This window comes from Callithrix jacchus, chromosome 9 (genome assembly GCF_049354715.1).
Source record: "Callithrix jacchus isolate 240 chromosome 9, calJac240_pri, whole genome shotgun sequence".
NCBI lineage: Eukaryota > Metazoa > Chordata > Mammalia > Primates > Cebidae > Callithrix > Callithrix jacchus.
In genome coordinates, this window is record NC_133510.1 from 23,740,608 (window position 1) to 23,759,066 (window position 18,459).

At 39.8% G+C, this 18,459-nt stretch overlaps 1 protein-coding gene across 1 annotated transcript in view; it reads right to left on the reverse strand.

Annotated features, from left to right (window-relative positions):
• Window positions 1-3,304: 3,304 nt before the first annotated feature.
• The window catches only part of A2M (alpha-2-macroglobulin), a 49,943-nt gene continuing 34,788 nt past the window's right edge, over window positions 3,305-18,459 (reverse strand). Inside the window, exons 23-36 of the mRNA XM_009003571.4 lie at window positions 16,271-16,354; window positions 15,798-15,974; window positions 15,403-15,490; window positions 13,566-13,722; window positions 13,212-13,286; window positions 12,627-12,807; window positions 10,468-10,691; window positions 8,250-8,471; window positions 7,954-8,081; window positions 6,386-6,476; window positions 5,357-5,425; window positions 4,362-4,464; window positions 3,820-3,861; window positions 3,305-3,481 (exon numbers count right to left, since the gene is read on the reverse strand). Coding sequence (XP_009001819.3) covers window positions 3,465-3,481; window positions 3,820-3,861; window positions 4,362-4,464; window positions 5,357-5,425; window positions 6,386-6,476; window positions 7,954-8,081; window positions 8,250-8,471; window positions 10,468-10,691; window positions 12,627-12,807; window positions 13,212-13,286; window positions 13,566-13,722; window positions 15,403-15,490; window positions 15,798-15,974; window positions 16,271-16,354 — 1,658 coding nt within the window. The 3' untranslated portion in view covers window positions 3,305-3,464. The remainder of the gene's footprint in view (window positions 3,482-3,819; window positions 3,862-4,361; window positions 4,465-5,356; window positions 5,426-6,385; window positions 6,477-7,953; window positions 8,082-8,249; window positions 8,472-10,467; window positions 10,692-12,626; window positions 12,808-13,211; window positions 13,287-13,565; window positions 13,723-15,402; window positions 15,491-15,797; window positions 15,975-16,270; window positions 16,355-18,459) is intronic.

Below are 18,459 nucleotides of genomic sequence, written 5' to 3' on the forward strand. Positions count from 1 at the left end.
AACTGATTGCAACAGCACATCAAAAGGCTTATCCAACACCATGGACAAAAACCACATGATTATCTCAATAGATGCAGAGAAGGCCTTCAACAAAATTCAACAGCACTTTGTGCTAAAAACTCTCAATAAACTTGGTATCGAAGGAACGTATTTCAAAACAATCAAAACCATTTATGACAAACCTACAGCCAATATCATACTGAATGGGCAGAAGCTGGAAGCATTCCCTTTGAAGTCTGGCACTAGACAAGGATGCCCTCTCTCACCACTCTATTTAATATAGTATTGGAAGTTCTAGCCAGAGCAATTAGGCAAGAAAAAGAAAACAAAAAAGCAAGGGTTATTCAATTAGGACAAGAGGAAGTCAAATTATCTCTATTTGCAGACAACATGATTGTATATTTAGAAGACTCCATCATCTCAGCTCAAAATCTCCTGAAACTGATAAGCAACTTCAACAAAGTCTCAGGATACAAAATCAATGTGCAAAAATCACAAGCATTTCTATACACCAATAACAGACTAACAGAGAGACAAATCATGAGCAAACTCCCATTCACAATTGCTACAAAGAGAATAAAATACCTAGGAATACAAGTAACAAAGGAGCTGCACGCTCCAGAGCAGGTCAGCCAGGGACAAGTGGGAGCCCTGCCTCTTCCGAATTGGCAGAGCAGGAGCTCCCTGGGTGCAGCTGCAGCCACCCTGCCATGGCTGTGGACATTTCTAGCCTCTCGGGGGCCCAGGAAAGCCCCCTGTCCACTGCAGACTTGAGGGTGCCTGATCCTGCTGCCTGGCTTCTCTCCATTGTCAGCATCCACTCTGATCTCAGAGCAAGGTCAGGGGGAGCCTGTGTGCTATTGCAGATTGGCCCAGTGTGCACATGGGGACAGCACTGATGTGCCGGCTCCCTGCCGTCTTGGCCCCCTCCGGAACTTTGGCACCAACAAGCATGGGAGGGAGGCTGAGAGGGGCTGAAGGCAGCTCAGCACTGGCCTGCAGGCACCCCTTGGCATGAACACCTTGGCAGCAGGAGGCAGACAGGCTCCTGGGTGGAATGGGGTGGGTACCCGGTGAAGCCCCACCCTCAAGCTGGGAAGGGCGGGAAGCCTGCAGACCAGAGCAGGAACTTGCGGTGCTGTTCCCTGGGCCCATCCATGACTTCCCATGAACCAATCAGCTCACATTTCCTTTCCTCTGACGCTCATACAATCCCAGGATTCAGCTAGACTGGAAGAGAAGACAGGAAGACCAGGGATGACCTGCCTGTGGAGAGGAGCAACCCATTCTAGGACCTCCTCTCTGCTGAAAGCTGACCACTGAATGGGAAAACCTGTTTGCAGAGAGAAGCCGCCCACTCCAGGGTCTTCTTTCTGCTAGAAGCTGAACACTCGTTGGACACCCTTGCTGTAGAAAGGAGCTGGGTCTCTTTCCCACTCTGGGTCTCTTTCCTCTTCATCTTGCTCATCCTTCTGTTCCATTGCTAAATAATGCTCCTCTTCATCTGTCTCATTCTTCACTTGTCTGCTTGATGCAAGCACTGAGAGCAGCACAGCCAGGCTAAAAGAGCCTTAACACAAACAGGGCTTCAACATGCCCCTTGATCCCCACAGGGAGAGAAGAGTTGCAGCCCTCTGGGGAGCCCAGACCTGGGAGCTCATTGGTATAACATCATTGCATTCCCCAATGTCACTGGGGGAAGCTGTTGTGGTGCGCCTGGTCCAGAGGGAAGCTGCTTGTTGTGTGCCTGGTCTGGCCACCTCACAGAGAGCCCGTGGTGGTACCTGGAGCTGCATAACCCAGGCAGCAGCTGATGTGTGACTACATGGTAGCCACGCTTGCTCACACACCCCTAGCAGACTCCTCTCTGCTCCATGCCTGTCTCAGTTTCCCTTGGATGCGGAATCCAGGCTGGTACCAAGTGCGAATGGGCGGAAGTAGCCCAATGGGCCAAGAGCAAAATTCAGGCAAAGGTGCCACCAGACAGGGCAGGAGAATGACACCTCAAAGATCCCATAATGCTGCTATGTTAGTATGTGTGTGTGCTTATGCTGTAAGCACCACACAGAAGTGATGGCTTTTCTTTCTTATTTTGTCTAGCCTGGAGACAGGGCTAAGGATTGCTTGAACTTCAAAGTCCTTTCCAGTTCTTAGTTTACAATATCCATACTCAACTTCTGCCTAACTAAACATTGTCATTTTTGTGCCAAATGAAAAGTAGGACTCCTCGGGTTGCCTTCAGACCCTGTTGGCTAAATCCTTCTGCCTTAGTCTTTCCCACTTCTTCACAAACTCCTGAAGCTTCTGCTTCCTCTTGCATAGAATGGAAATATATGTTGCAATACTTGCTGCAAGGAAAATTAGATATTTAAAAAATAGACTAAAGAGATGTGAGACATCAGACATCAATCAGATGTTGTGAAAACTGATATCTGCATCAGAATATTTTTGTGACTTTACAGCTACCCTTTCATCCTGGCTCAAAGTTCCAGAAGAAAGATGCTCCAATATAATACGCCTATTTGGACTTTTTGAGTCATATACATTCCTTCTTCTGAGAAAACTTGCTTCTGCATGAACCCTCCCTTCAATATTTTCAGCTCATCTATTACTGAATCTGAGAGCCCAGGTTAGCTGACTAATCACTCTCATCAGTGGCAGATTTTGGTATAACATAGGAATGCATAACTCCCAATTCAGGTCAAGTCCCAATTAACATGCCTCCAATATGATCTGTTCAACGTTGTATTTCACTCTATTTCATTTTAATGTAAAAGTCTTTTCTGGTGAAGTCAGTCTTTTATTTTGTCATAAAAATTTGCTCTTTGGGCTGGGTGCTGTGGCTCACGCGTGTAATCCTAGCACTTTGGGAGGCCAAGGCAGGTGGATCATGAGGTCAGGAGATCAAGACCATCCTGGCTAACACAGTGAAACCTTGTCTCTATTAAAAATTAATGGGGCATGGTGGCATGCACCTGTAGTCCCACCTGTGTGGGAGGCTGAGGCAGGAGAATTGCTTGCATAGGGGTGGCGTAGGTTGCAGTGAGCCGAGATCACACCACTGCACTCCAGCCTGGGCGACAGAGTGAGACACTGTCACTCTTTGGCTTTTTCATAGGGTATTCCGATAAGCAAACATACTTTACACTTTCCTAGTACATAACCCAATACTTTCTTCTTTCCCCACAGTCCTTACATGAAGCCTACTCAGACCAACATCACTCTACCATTTTTTGATATTCTGAAGTCCCTCAGCACTTGATTCCTTTAAGTTTTATCTTCGTATTCTATTGAGAATCATATGGAAATGTAAAGAAATATTTATTGAATGAACAGGAAACATGGAAAGACATTGACCAGAAAAAAATGTTCATTCATCAAGTCTTTGGAGATACAAAAACATGTTTCTTCTGTGGAGCTCTGAGAACAGGTCTCCAGCAAAGCTCTTTTCAGTCTTGTGGTCTTCAAGCATTTCCAAGATCTGTGATATTGGAAAGAAGAAAAAATTAAGACAGACTTGAGTCTCCATGAGTGGAGAGTATTTCCTTAGTTCTGGGTAGCACAGAGCCTACGGAAATCCAGTCAGTACAGTGGGAAACCAAATCCATTCCAAATGATTACCCGTAAGGAATCCTATGGACTGTCTGAGGTTTGACAGAGTCAGTGGTCCTCTCCAATAAATGTGTTTTTCTATAATAATGTGCAGTGTGAGCAATATGATGTTTATGACAAATATTTAGCCAGTTTTATGAAGGAGGAGGTTTGAGGACATGTTGAAAAAGTTCTGACTGCATTTTGAAGGAGTCGTGAGTGGCTTACCTTTGCTACAAGGAGCATTGTATTCAGCAATTGCAAACTCATCTGAAAAAAAAAATAACAGAAATTATTACATGAATTGAGAAAGAAAGCAAACATCTGTGGGATACAGGCCAAGGCAGGAGTTTGTTGTGGGAAAAGCAATATTGTATCAGAAACGTCAGCATCATTCATTTGATGCATCGCATGCTACCTTAGATTCTCCTTTCAAATATAGTGTGTCATATTTTCTTTTACCCCAAACTCCTGAAGGACTCTTCAGATGTTCTGCTTACTTAAATCTCATATTTTCTTACAGTCTATTTATCTGACAAAAAGAGAACTAAATATCCTACAGATGTTTTGTATTAGTAGTTGATACCTTTATAATGGAGATTGTTTCTACAACGTATTTATAAGAGACAAAAAGGAGGATCAGACTTGATGGAGACGAAGTGAAGTGATAATGTAATTCCTTAATGTAATAAATAACCCCAACACATCCCCCAAATCTGAATTTCTGTGATCTGGGATTTAATTTCTATGTGAAAATCACTCTCACTCACCTGTCTCATAGTAATCATAGACTTTCACTATGGCTGGTTTCAGATCTCTTACTGGGACATCTTGCAGAACCGTGAAGGACAAGCTCAGTGTCTGATTTGACACCTGGAAAGCAAAAGTCAATTAAATGACATTTTGGGCAGCTTTCTTCTCTCTTTGAATTAGCTAAGTATTCATCTGCTTTTTGGGGAAAACTTTATCATCCTACAGCACACTATGGGATCCTTAATTAAATTGTGCAGAAATCTCTCAGAGGAGATGATAAATTCTCCGGATCATTTATTAAGTAACTAACACAACACACATACTTCTGTCAATGCCAATACATAGCTCTGTTCATGGGGGTAAATGTTATATACTTTTTATTGGATGTTTAACTGTGTTAATTTTAAATATACAGAAATTTGGTACAGTTTCACTTCTCTGTCTTGTAGGAATATGTGTGTAGACTCAAAGAGGAATCTAAAAGGTTGATCATTCCAGGCTTGTTTAAGTTTCATATAATTTGTAAACTGTAATTCCTATCAACATATGCATGAACAAACTCTCCTACCACACATATCTATAAAATCAGATTGGTTTATTGGTGAACCGGTCTTATTATTTTATGGTTCAAGTCCTTGTGGAGATTGACAGTTCTTTTCCCTTTCATACTGTTGTTGGGTATGTTGACAATTAACTAATAATTGACTAATCACAAGGGCTACTCCTTTTATTAAGGATTATGTCAACATAATAAACACATTCTGTGAAGATTTCTTACTTATGGGGTTTTAGGAATATTCATATCCCAAGATTATAATAAGCCATTTCTACCCATCGTCCCCAGTGAAATATAAATAAAGAAAAGGAAAACATTCTTTTAGAGTTAACATTAGAGTTCTCAAATTTCTAGCATGGAAGTGATGTTTCTAAAATGCATTTACCCACTTCCTAGATATTCCCTTAGAAGATTATTATCTACGTTTTTTTGCAAATAGACTGGAGGGTTTCTTACCTTATCCAGGTAAATCAAGACGTGGTTGTTGTTGACTTCTGTCCGGCTCACGTGGTTAGATCTTTCCAGCTGAAGAAAATTGAAACACCACAAATGTTAATAAATAGATGAAATCCCTACGGGGTGCATAGAAAAAATATCTTGTATTGCCAAATACGCCTGGGGGGAGAATTCTTCAAATGCTTTTTGTAAGCAGAGACATGATGTAATAAATTAAAAATGAAAGGCATAAAGGGTGTGTAATATTAGTATGACACATGACCAACGTGTAAAGTTATTTATCTGAAGAAAGGGGAGCTAAGTATCCAAAGCTTAGTAGTTCCTCATATTTCAAAGTTCAATTCAGTTTCTAGTGCTTCATAAAGGAGTTTTTTTCCTGTTTTGATTGCTATAATTTTCTTTTATCTTCTGTAATACTTATAGTTTATGCCAATCAGTCATTTTCATATTTTTCACTAGTTCATGTTCATGTTTTATCTTCTTAGCAAAATTCTAAGCTAAGAAGAAACTGAAAAGCAAGAACATGCTGCCAATTGTTTTCTAGTAGTCAGGCTCCTAGCACAGTGCTCTGCACAAGGTGAGCATTCATACACATGTGATTATATTTCTGAGCTCGGAAAAAGCATAAGGCTTTGATAGAGACTGATTTTTTCTTTTTGAGATGGAGTCTCACTCTGTCACCCAGGCTGGAGTGAAATGGCACAATCTCAGCTCACTGCAACTTCCGTCTCCTGGGTTCAAATGATTCTCCTGCCTCAGCCTCCCAAGTAGCTGCGACTACAGCCACGTGCTACCATGAGCAGCTAATTTTTGTATTTTTAACAGAGACGGGGTTTCACTATGTTGGCCAGGCTAGTCTTGAACTCCTGACCTCATGATCTGCCCGCCTCAGCCTCCCAAAGTGCTGGGATTACAGGCATGAGCCGCCACACTTAGCCAATAGAGATTGATTTTAATAGTATTGTCTTATGCTGGGAATACATACAACATTAAATAAAATAGGGCATTCTTGGCTTATGACAAACCTACCATTTTCACTGTTGGCTTTAGGGGAATGAAGCCAGAGATCATCTTCACATCAGCGATCGCCATGTTGGAGGCAGAGCGGCTCCCGGTATAACTGAGGATCCAGGGGAGGATAGGATTAGAGTTTTCTGTGTTTTAAAATATTTTCTTCTTCTATGTCCACATCAAGTGTTCCACAGCTCTAAAAGGTACACATAAGTCTTCCCAAATATCTTATCCCAGTGGTTTGTAAAAGCGGCATGTATAGAATTTTTAGAAAGTCTGTTAAAGCCACAGAGACCAGGCCCTCCTCTAGACTTGATGAATCAGAACTTCTTGTGTATGGGGGCTGAGGATCTGCCTTTTAAGAAAGCTCTACAAATGATGCACAGGCTGCTTGTAACCTCTAACCTATTCTGGTTATTTTATTTATTTGTTTAATTTTATTTTCTTTCAGCGGACAAAATGATGTATATTATGAATAATAAATTTGGTCTACATTATTTACAAAAACAACCGTAATTTGCAGTGTTTACTTAAACACTGGCTCTCAGCAAAACACTTACAAACACCTAGCAACTTGTCCCTGAGGGTTAGCATCTGGAACTTGGACTGCTTAATTTATTTTTTGGCAAATATATATGCCCAATTAAATTAAATATTTATATATATTTTGATATATATATCAAAATCTTATGGCTTATCAAAATCTTATGCTTTGATATATATGCGTATCTACGCGCGTGTGTGTGTGTGTGTGTGTGTTTGTGTATATAACTTTCAGGTTCAGGCATACATGTGCAGGTTTGTTATATAGGTAAACTCGTGTCATGGGGGTTTGGTGTACAGATTACTTCAGTAGGCTCCAGTATCTGTTGTTCTTTTTGCGTTCATGTGGTCCCATCAGTTAGCTCCCACTTACAAATGAAAACATGCAGTGTTTGGTTTTCTGCTCCTGTGTTAGTTTGCTAAGGCGAATGACCTCCAGCTCCATCCATGTTCCTGCAGAGGTCATGATCTCATTCTTTTGTATGTATACCAGTTATTTGTTACTTATATTTTGCCTTAATTTTTTTCCTGAATAGTATCCACAATTAAGTTATAATATTCTTGTGGAGAGATAATTTTTGTCAGATCTGCAGCATATAAATGTATCTTTCCCCAAAGTTAATTATATCATATGTAACCTGAGATTTATTTATTGCCAGCAGAAATTCTAACTAAAGAGTCACTGAATCCTTCTATTCAAACTTTTCAATAATTCTCCATCTCTGTCTTGAATAAAGCAAGAATAATATAGGATTTCATTAAATTAGAAGGAATTCAGGTCAGAAGCAGTGGGTAATATTTATTTAGTTATTATTGAGGGGAATTATTACCCTTTAAACAATGAGGTTGCCCAATAAAAGATCCTGGATGGATAATGTAAACCTCATCACTGAGAAATTATATTATATGAACTTAAGAGAATACATTGCATTTTCAATGAATGTAGTACAAATATTTACTGTTGTACTGCTTTACTTAAAGAAGAGTTACATTAAGAAGATTGGTTGTTATTAGAATTAGGTGATACAGTCAGAAGTTCTTACCTCACATTTAGTGAGATTTCGAAGCTGGTGCGGGCTTTGGGTTCATCACAAGTTTGAGGCAGAGTATGCACCTCTAAAGCAAATGGGAACTCTTCCTTTTCTGGGAGAATACTGTATTTCAAGGATGTCTATGAAACATCAAAGACAAAATCAGTTTTTTGCCCTTTCCCAGAATTCTTCTCAACTTCCCTAACTCTTTCTCTGATTTTCCCCGTTGTTTTCTGAGTTAGGACTTCTCAGTGAGAACAGCTGCTGTCCTCATGTGTCCGCTTTCCTCACCTGCCGAAGAGTCTCACCTGCAGGTAGACACATCCTTCTCCTGTAACTTTTGTGCTGTATTCCCCAGGCAGCTGTGGCAATGAGACCTGCTGCAGTAACAGGCGATTGTCGTTGTCCACTTGGAAATTTTTGGAAAATGTCCCTGAAGACTGGATGACAGTCACCTGTGCAGCCTTCCCACTCTTGGTAAATGTGGCTGCTCCATATTTGGACAGAGCATGGAGAGCCACCACTGTGTCCTGGAAGAGATGAGTGAGAATCCCCACTTAGGTATGACACGGCTTTGAGGGCTGAGATATTTTCCATAAAGACCCCTGCGAGAGACTCTCATTTCCTACTTCCCTCACTACTTAAACATTGGAGCTCTAATTTCAAGATTGATTATAATCTTTAGATAGTTAAAGAACCATAACATTCACATATCTACCTTGGACCATATGCCTTACACACTTATTTTATTTATCAGAAAATTGATCCTTTTCTCTCTGTAAGTATATGTGGGACATGGAATGTGGAAAATATATGTGAATGGTAATCAGTCATTGGCATTAGCTATCTGCTAGCATGTCTTTCTTGACAACTGTGGTCACATCTGCTACTGTCCAAGCAAAGTTTAGTCTGGCTCCCATATTAAACTTTGCTCAGTTGCTGAGGTCAGTGCCCTGAGCGAACCCAAGGTTCTTTGCAGCCACGAGCAGAGTCATGCTTCAGTTTCTCCAAAAGAAATAAAAGATGAGGCCGGGCGCGGTGGCTCACGCCTGTAATCCCAGCACTTTGGGAGGCCGAGGCAGGTGGATCACGAAATCAAGAGATCGAGACCATCCTGGTCAACATGGTGAAACCCCGTCTCTACTAAAAATTAAAAATTAGTTGGGCATGGTGGCGCGCGCCTGTAATCCCAGCTACTCAGGTGGCTGAGTCAGGAGAATTGCCTGAACCCAGGAGGCGGAGGTTGCAGTGAGCCGAGATCGCGCCATTGCACTCCAGCCTGGGTAATGAGCGAAAATCCGTCTCGAAAAAAAAAAAAGAAAAAAAAAAAGAAATAAAAGATGAATATTATGATTATCTTCTGAATTTAATGACATTTTTATTTTGCTTTCCCGTTTTATTGGACGATTTCCTGTTCCCAGTGAATGTCGCTGGTATTTATCCTCATCAGTATCGAACCTGGATGTCATCCTTCAAATAATACATTTCTAAGAAATGAATGATAACTTTTAACAAAATTACTTAGTTTTTTTCATTCATATGATAAGAGATGCAATGGAAATAAGATGGAATGCCCATTTCGTCACATTTTTTTCTGTTTCAGTTTATATAAGCAAACATTAAATTCTCTGAAAGTAAAACTTCCTGCTGTGTACATACTGGCAAATTGCTGAGATACATGGTTATGTAGCTAGACTTAGGAGTTTGGATGAATAAAGACAGTTCTTTATGCTCCTGATGAATAAATGTTTCTATATTAAGAGGTAAATAGGGGGTGAGGTGCAGTGACTTACACCTATAATCCTAGCACTTTGTGAGGCCATGGCGGGTGAATTGCCTGAGCTCAGGAGTTTGAGATCAGCCTAGGCAACATGGCGAAACCCCGTCTCTACTAATAATACAAAAATTAGCCAGGCATGGTGGTGCGCACCTGTAATCCCAGCTACCTAGGAGGCTGAGACATGAGAATCACTTGAATCTGGGAGGTGGAGGTTGCAGTGAGCCGAGATTGCACCACTGGTGACAGAGCAAAACACTGTCTCAAAAAAAGCAAAAGCAAAAACAAAAACCAAGAGGTGAATTGGGGAAGTACAAAATGTATAGTTTTGAAAAACACCAACTAAAAGCAACCTAAGAATGGAGAGATTTGTGAGCAGAGGTTGTTGGGTTTTGAATAGAGTTCCTCTGAACAGTTTGAAAGAGACCCTCGAGCTTCCAGGAAGGTGGCAGGAGACATCGCTTTCATTCTGCTGGTGCTCCACTGCTGCTTGAAGAAGGCAGTGTTGTTATCGGAAATAGGAGCTGGATATTAACACAGGGATGGGGCGCTGGAATTCTGAGCATTTCTTTTGGCCCTCTTGACTTTCGTTTTCTTTTATTTCTCAATATCCTTAAATACTACGAACTTTTTCCTCATTTTACGTTATTGTAAACTTTATTTTTTTCTTCTCAGATGCGTTTGTATTTTTTTTGTTCAAACCTTTTGCTACCTGAAGGTGAAATAAAAGGTTTCGGCAAATCACCAACCTGGGTGGAGGAGAAACCGCCCTGGGAGTTCTGCTGCTTCGTGATCCACTTCACGATGTTGGTTGCAGCAGTCAGGTCCTCCGAGCTTGGGGCTGGCTGGGCCGTGAGGTGAGCAAGGAGCACATAGGACGTCATCTCCACCTCAGCAGAGGGAGCCTGGGGTTGGTAAAAATGCCCCACTGGTGCCTTGGGTTTCTGAGGACGCTCCCAATGGACTGAGTTGTCTTAAAGGTGAGAAAAAGATATTTATAAGTGACTACATATTAATATTTAATTAAAGGTAAAAGTACCCAAGCCAAGTGCTGAAATGAGAACGGCATGCCCATTATAATCCCCTGAACTGTATGTAGGTACTTTTCCTTCTATGTAAATCTGAATTTGGTGTGTTTTAGCCCAGCTAAGGCAGATATTGATGCTGGAGTCAGAAGCCTATGCCTATCTATGTTTTCAAATAGTTGCTGTAGTTGGGTTGGTGGGAGAAAGAAATGGCACAGCAGTTATCTCATTGGGTGTGGCTATATCCTATTTATGATGTTATATTAAATCATAGCTGGAGTTTGTTACATTTCCTATAAAGCCTGTCCTTAGTGATATCTTGTGAGGGTCACAGATCACATGAAATAGCAGAGTTTGTACTCATTAGATTGAAAAATTTTACAGTAATCCTTGCAATACCAAAGGCTGACACAGATGTGAGACAATGGAAACTGATATACACTGCTGTGGGGAGTCAATCACTCTTTGGCGATATTCAGCAATGGGGATGATGTGCCTAGCCCACTAATCAGTCATTATGCTTCTTAAAGTATAAGTTGGAGAAACACACATGCACAAGGAAACAAGCACATGAGTATACATTGCAGCATTGCTTTTAGTAGCAAGACATAAAAAAATTCATGAGGAGAAACTCAATGTGTAAATTATGACTAACTTATAGACTGTAATATATTATGCAGCAGTGAAAATTAATGAGCTGATGCTGCACTTACTTATATAGGGGTCTTCATCAACATAATGTTGAACTTAGAAAATAAAAGACAAACAAACAGAAAACCAAGTTGCTGAAATATTCAAAAATATGATACTGTTTCTCTCAAGATGAAACACATGAAAAGATTCCAAATATTAGTTCGGGATACATATGCAACAAAAATATACAGAAATCCATGGAATTGTAATGACAAATTCAGGATAATGATTGCCTCTGGGGGTGGCAGTGATACACAGGGGATTTATTTTTTCCTGTAGCAGTAATTTTCTATTTCTTAATCTATGAGAGCGTTTTACAGTGTTTTCTAGTTAGATCTTATGCCCTTTTGTATATCTATTATAAAATATTTCTCAATACATTTTAAGAAGAATTAATGGCTGTCAAAGAAAAAAGGCAGACTATTTTAATGAACATCTTATGATTTGCATTTTATTTTCTATTTCTTCAACCCCTCATATAGACCATGGTATATGTAGCAGTATTATGTGAATATGAGTAGATTGGTCAACATTTTATTGGTCATGTGAAATGGGCTTAAAATACCAGAATTCATTCCAGGAGTTACTTCCATAAGTATTTTCTTATGCTTAAGATTATATAATGTACCAGATAAGGGTTGGGCATGTATTGAGAACTGATATGTTAGTAGTATTAACTAGTACTTTTAGAGGATTTGCTGTGTGCCATGTACTCTACTAGGTGTTTTCCATGTTATCAATTCATTTAATAAAACAGCGCTGTGAGGTTAATACTATTATTATCCCCATTTTACTGATGAAGGAACTGAAACACAAGGAAGTTGATGACTTTGCTAAGCTCACATAGCAGCACATTTTGGAGCTAGTCTCCAGAGAATGCTCTTCTTACCAGCACACTATATAGACGGTCCCTGACTTACAATGGCCCCACTTAAGATTTTTCAGGCTTTACAATGAGTTTGTCAGGATATAACCCCAACATAAGTTGAGAAGCATCTGCACTGCTTCTTGTCTTTTGGATTCTGATTTGATTAAGAAATCCTAGATTTTATAAAATGCAATATGGACAAAATGATATAGAGAAAAGAAGAGACAAGACAGGCATCACAGGAGGTAGGAGTGAGGGATTTTGCCACGCAGTTCTTGATACAGAGGGTAGGGCAGGAGAAAAGTCTCTGGTGTGCTCTCACCTTTCTTCACAGCTTCTTCATTAAGTGACTCGAGTACTTCCTTCTCCTTGTCCTGGTTACCTGCCAGGGCAAAAGCATAGGCCAGCAGGGCCTTGGTGTATACATGGCTGCCACTGGCCCCTTCTTGTGCCATCTTCCAGGCTGACTCCAGGCAAAACAGGGCATTGCGGACAACATGGTTCTGTGAAGGCAGAGCAAGATGAGAAGTAAGCTATGTAAACAGGCATGCTGGCATTCCTAGGCAAATACACAGATCACAGTACAGACGTTTTTAAACACATTTTCCCATCTAGTCCTCATTCTTATAGATAGATTTAATAGTATTTTTATCTGTAATTCTTGAATTAAAAGATGTATCTTTAAGATTCTTTTATGAGTGGTGGTGGTAAATAGCCTAGGGGAATTACTGGGAAAATGTAAACATTTCTTAATGGATTGATCAAATTCTCTGTAGATCTGGGCAGCACTGGCACTGCACAGAAGGAAATCTGATGCTTTGCTTTTAATAGGATATTTCAGACAGCAGGTCAGCAGTTTCATTGCATCCAGAACTCTCCTTCTGCAGAGGAATGAGGTGGTACCTACAGAGACTGGGATAGGAATCTCCAGAAGGGCGATGGTGACATAGGCGGAGAGGGTCACTTCATCTTCTACTCCTCCCTGTGAATACGAGAGGGAGATTTGAGTAATTCAACTTCCAAGAATGATGTGGATTAGTTCTTTCGATTCTGCTATGTCATGGAATTAATCTTTACCCATAGCCATCCCTACAGGGCAAAGTATCACAATCAACTTTTGTTCTATCCCCTCTTTTTTGATGCCATCCAGGTTTTATTTTTCTCTGATGCTTTCCCTTAGAAATTTTCACATTATCGCTTCCTCTCCTCATCCTTGCAGATATCATAATGGACAAATCAAACTAGCTCCAGAATGATTCACCTTTATGGCATTGTTGAGCAGTGACCCAGAGCTCCTGAAGCAGCCAGTGTCCTTCTGCTTCTGGGAGAGCCATGTGAAAGCTTGGTTAATGTGTGCTTCATCGATGAAGATGTAGGCTCGAGCTTGGGCAAAAGTCTTCAGAACAAAGGCTGTGAGCCTGACCAGAAAGGAAGTGATCATGATATTTATGTTGTTACAATGGTTTTATAACCACTTCACAGCAACAGGCTTCATATGATGTGAGTCATCTAACAAAAATACTTGTGTACTTAGAGATCTTATCTCCTTGATTAATCGTTAGTCTGCTTGATTAATCTGCTAGATCTACTATTTCCTTGCTAACTCTCTCTTTGCCACAGGGAGTCTAAGTAATATAATTCTATTATTTCTTTTAGTTCCAGGATACATGTGCAGAACGTGCAGGTTTGTTACATAGGTATATGTGTGCCATGGTGATTTGCTGTACCTATTGACTGATCTTCTTAGTTCCCTCCCCTCACACCCCACCCCTAAACGGGCCCTGATGTGTATTGTTCCCCTCCCTGTGTACATTCGTTTTCATTGTTCAACTCCCACTAATGAGTACTAATGTGGTGTTTGGTTTTCTGTTTCTGTGTTAGTTTGCTGAGGATGATGGCTTCCAGCTTCATCCATGTCCCTGCAAAGGACATAATCTCATTCTTTTTCATTGCTGCATAGTATTCTGTGGTGTATATGTACCACATTTTCTTTATCCAGTCTATCATTGATGATCATTTGGGTTGGTTCCATGACTTTGTTATTGTAAATAGTGCTGGACTAAACATACGTGTGCATGTGTCTTTATAGTAGAATGATTTATGCCCAGTAATGGGATTACTAGGTCAAATGGTATTTCTGGTTCTAGACCCTTGAGGAATCACCATACTGTCTTCAACAATGGTTAAACTAATTTACATTCAAGTACTTTGAATTTACTTATATTTCTTTTGTTAGTTACTTGAGTAAGGCTTTCAATCTCTTGTCTTTAGAGCTTCCCTTTTTCAGAGGACAGAATCTTCTCACATGTAGCTCTTACATGAGGTAACTTCTAATATGGCGTTACTTCAGGGATTTTAAAAAATGTTTCATATTACTGTTTTCTTCTCAATTGCTTCCTCCTATTAATTCATTCTAAGTCAAGCTGAATGACTTATAATGTGACACAATATAAGCTGAAGTTAACATGGTTTATCTAGAAGTTATATATGTTCACTGGCAATATAGTTTAAAAACTCATGATTATGGTAGCTACTTAAGAAAGAATAGCTGGCCAGGTGCGGTGGCTCACGCCTATAATCCCAGCACTTTGGGAGGCTGAGGCGGGTGGATCATGAGGTCAAGAGATCGAGACCATCCTGGTCAACATGGTGAAACCCCGTATCTACTAAAAATACAAAAAATTAGCTGGGCATGGTGGCACGTGCCTGTAATCCCAGCTACTCAGGTGTCTGAGGCAGGAGAACTGCCTGAACCTAGGAAGCGGAGGTTGCGGTGAGCTGAGATCGCGCCATTGCACTCCAACCTGGGTAACAAGAGCAAAACTCTGTCTCAAAAAAAAAAGAAAGAATAGCCATTTCAGAAAGAATACCTTGGTCCATTATTAATAGGATCAATTTTGGAAACAGGTCTAATACACATGTATTTGGATGTCATGTTTTCTTCTTGTTACCTTGCTAATCTTCATGGATTTATATAGTATAACAAACCACAGGTCTGATAATACATATCTGATAGTGTTGTTGTGAATATAATTGAGGTAATATATGTAAAAGTGCTGGCACATAAAAAGGAGCTCAAACAATTGTACTTTCCTTACCAGGTGTTGCCCGGGTTCCTGCCATGTTGCTCCCCAAAGGTGCTGTAGGAGCCATCAGAGTGTTTGTAGTTCAACTGTCTCTGGTAACCTGTAAAGGAAGATTAATGAAAAAGCACAATGGATTACTGTGCATGCTGAGGGTGGAAAAATTACTAAAATACCTTGGCTTCTCTTGTGACATTTCTTAAATTTTGTTGTCATAGATTAGGAGGTTTTAAGCCCTAAACATTTTATTGGATATTGGAGAGTGGATAGTTTCCATGAAATTAACTATCATAGTAGGTATCATAGTGGGCTAAGCTAATGTATCATGATATTGATAAGTAACTGAAACCCACAGGGAAATCAAATTGAAATAACATTCAAGTTTCCCCCTTACACAAGTAATCACTCACCAGTGTTGAGATAGCCAATGGCCTTGGACTTGATCTCTGGAGTAAGCTGCTGTGTTTTATTTAGATAATCCAGAACATAGATGTTAGGAGCAAAGAGGACCATATTCTGCTCTCCACAGCCATAGGGCATCTGGAGAAGATTTTGTGTGTTTTGCATGGCAGAGCCTAATATGTCTCCTAGAGAATGGGAGAGATGGGAAGTCATAAAGCTTGGAGACTATCATCTATCAAGATCATTAAGCAGAAATAACTAGCTGAGCTTAGAAATTAGAAATAGCTGAGCTCAGAAATTACTTTTAGGAAGGGTGAATTTCTAGGGATGGAAGTTTGATTGAAAGCAATAAACAAGTCCAAAGAAGAAGAGAAGAAAGAAGTTAAAATTACAGTATTATTTTTAGTAAATATTTATGGGAAGCAAAAATAGTATAATAGAAGTTGTTAATGCCTGGATTTACTAGGGGCTAGAGGCTCACCCAAAACCGATACAGAAGCTCGGGCAGATTCTTCTACCACATTCGGTGGCAGTTTCAGGGATAATTCTTCAGATACCTCACCACCTAGAGAAATAAACAAATCAGGCATACGAAAATTATTTTACCATTATATCTTTCTAAACAGCTCTATGACCCAGAAGCTAGGACTATGCCTTATACCTAAACTCCTCCTGAAAAGCTATCCTCCTTTAATATAACAGTTTAAAAAAATATTTAAAAAATGGGCTACTGATTTTCCGTGATTTTCAGATTTTCTTCTTCAATGATCTTTTCAGCAATTTATGTAGAATTGCATTCCAAATAAGACAACAAATTGTAAGAGCATGGTGATGTTGTGATTCAGTTGCTGTCATCTGATGGCTGACACAAGATGGTTATCACAAGATGATCTATTTAGTACCCACGCCCAATTCCTTACTTAACAGTTGTATGGAGAAAACACCAACAATAGAGCCCTATAAGTATACACAAGTAAAGGAAACATTATCCTCAAAAGGTTCTGAATTCTCCAATAATGCTATGTCCTTTCTTCAGTCAAATTTCAGATGTAGAGATAGTATTTTTATGGAAATTGAGGGTAAGGAAGTGAGGAGGTACAAAATGCAATGCATTGAAAATAAACTAATTACTACTGATGACCACAAATTTGCTTCCATTTTAATCTTGGTAAATTATATGAAATGAAAATCAGAGAAGTGTAGGATTTATTTTCATACTGAATCCCTTTTTCATAAAATTTACAGTAAAATTTTTGTTAAAAGAAAGCCATAAGCAAAGTTAAAGGACAAATGACCAAGCAAAATAAAATGCTTGACTCACTGAATATAAAATAATTGCTACTGATGAACATACATTTATTGCCATTTTAATCTTGGTGAATTATATACAAATGAAAATGTAGAAGTTATCTTCCCTTTCTCATAAAATTAATATTAAAACTTTTATTTAAAAAACAGATGCCATAAATCAAATTAAAAAGACAAATGACCAAGGGAAAGAAAATATCTGCAACGTATTCAGCAGATGAAGAATTAGTGTCATACAACTGAGTCAGAAAAAGCTTCTCAAAACACAAAAGGCCAAAGATTTAAACGCAATTAATAAACATGCAAAAATAAGGTCATCCTCACTTGTAATTAAGAAAATATAAATTAAAACAAGAGCAAAGTTTTTTAATCTAAATTTTTGGCAAGAATTAAAAAAACTTTGATGATAACATATGATGGCAAGTATAATGCTATGGAAATGTATACCGGTGAAAGTATAAATGCATTTAGGTAATAAAAAGGAGGATTTTTAAAGTCTCAAAATTGTCCCTTCCTGCACAGAAAGTCCAACTGGCTACTATCCGCAGATCAGAAAATCCATTTTGAAAACCTCAGTACTTGGAAACAAATCTGGGACATCTACATTATTTACAGAACTGAGTGAAGCCCAAACTAGAAGGATAGGTAGAATGGTCTCACTTTGACCACGTCACTGTTCTCACTCCCTTAGCTTAGCACATGCCAGATAGAAAGGATTCTCCTGGGGTCACAGTTTCTACAGGGAGGAAAGAGAACCAGAAATAGACATCAAGATTCTCAAATATTCAGAGACACTTCTTAGGAAGCCTACTCTGGTCTCACTTTATTGGGAATACTGGAAGTAATGGCATGACAGATTACCTGGGGTCAGGTTAGAAACAAAGAAAGGACAGCGCTCACAGTGACCAGTATGTGGATTCTGGTAGTGCTTCTGTGTTTTTGCCAGCTATGGCACCCATCCAGAGATACCAGCCAACTGCACAGCCCACCTGTAAAACTGAGCTAATCACTTTCAGAAGCATGTTGGTAAGTTCAACGTAGGTTGAGTTTCCAGATGGCTGGTCTGTAAGCCCAGCTTCAGAGCTCACACCAGTGACCCCACCCTGGTAGGAGACACCACCTCTCTGAATTTCACAGAAGTGTAGGGGTTAAATATGCTTGACCTGGGAGTCTAAAGGGTGGCTCAACTCAGCCAAAACCTCTCTCCATGGCTCCACTCATAAGGGTTGGGGGAGAGGGCAATCCTCTATTATGCATATCTAAGAAGCATAGTATTTATTTCTGCCCATCCCAAGAAACAACTCCACCTAACCTCACAGCCTAGATTGAGACCCTGCCTAACTTCAGGTTCCAAATAACAGA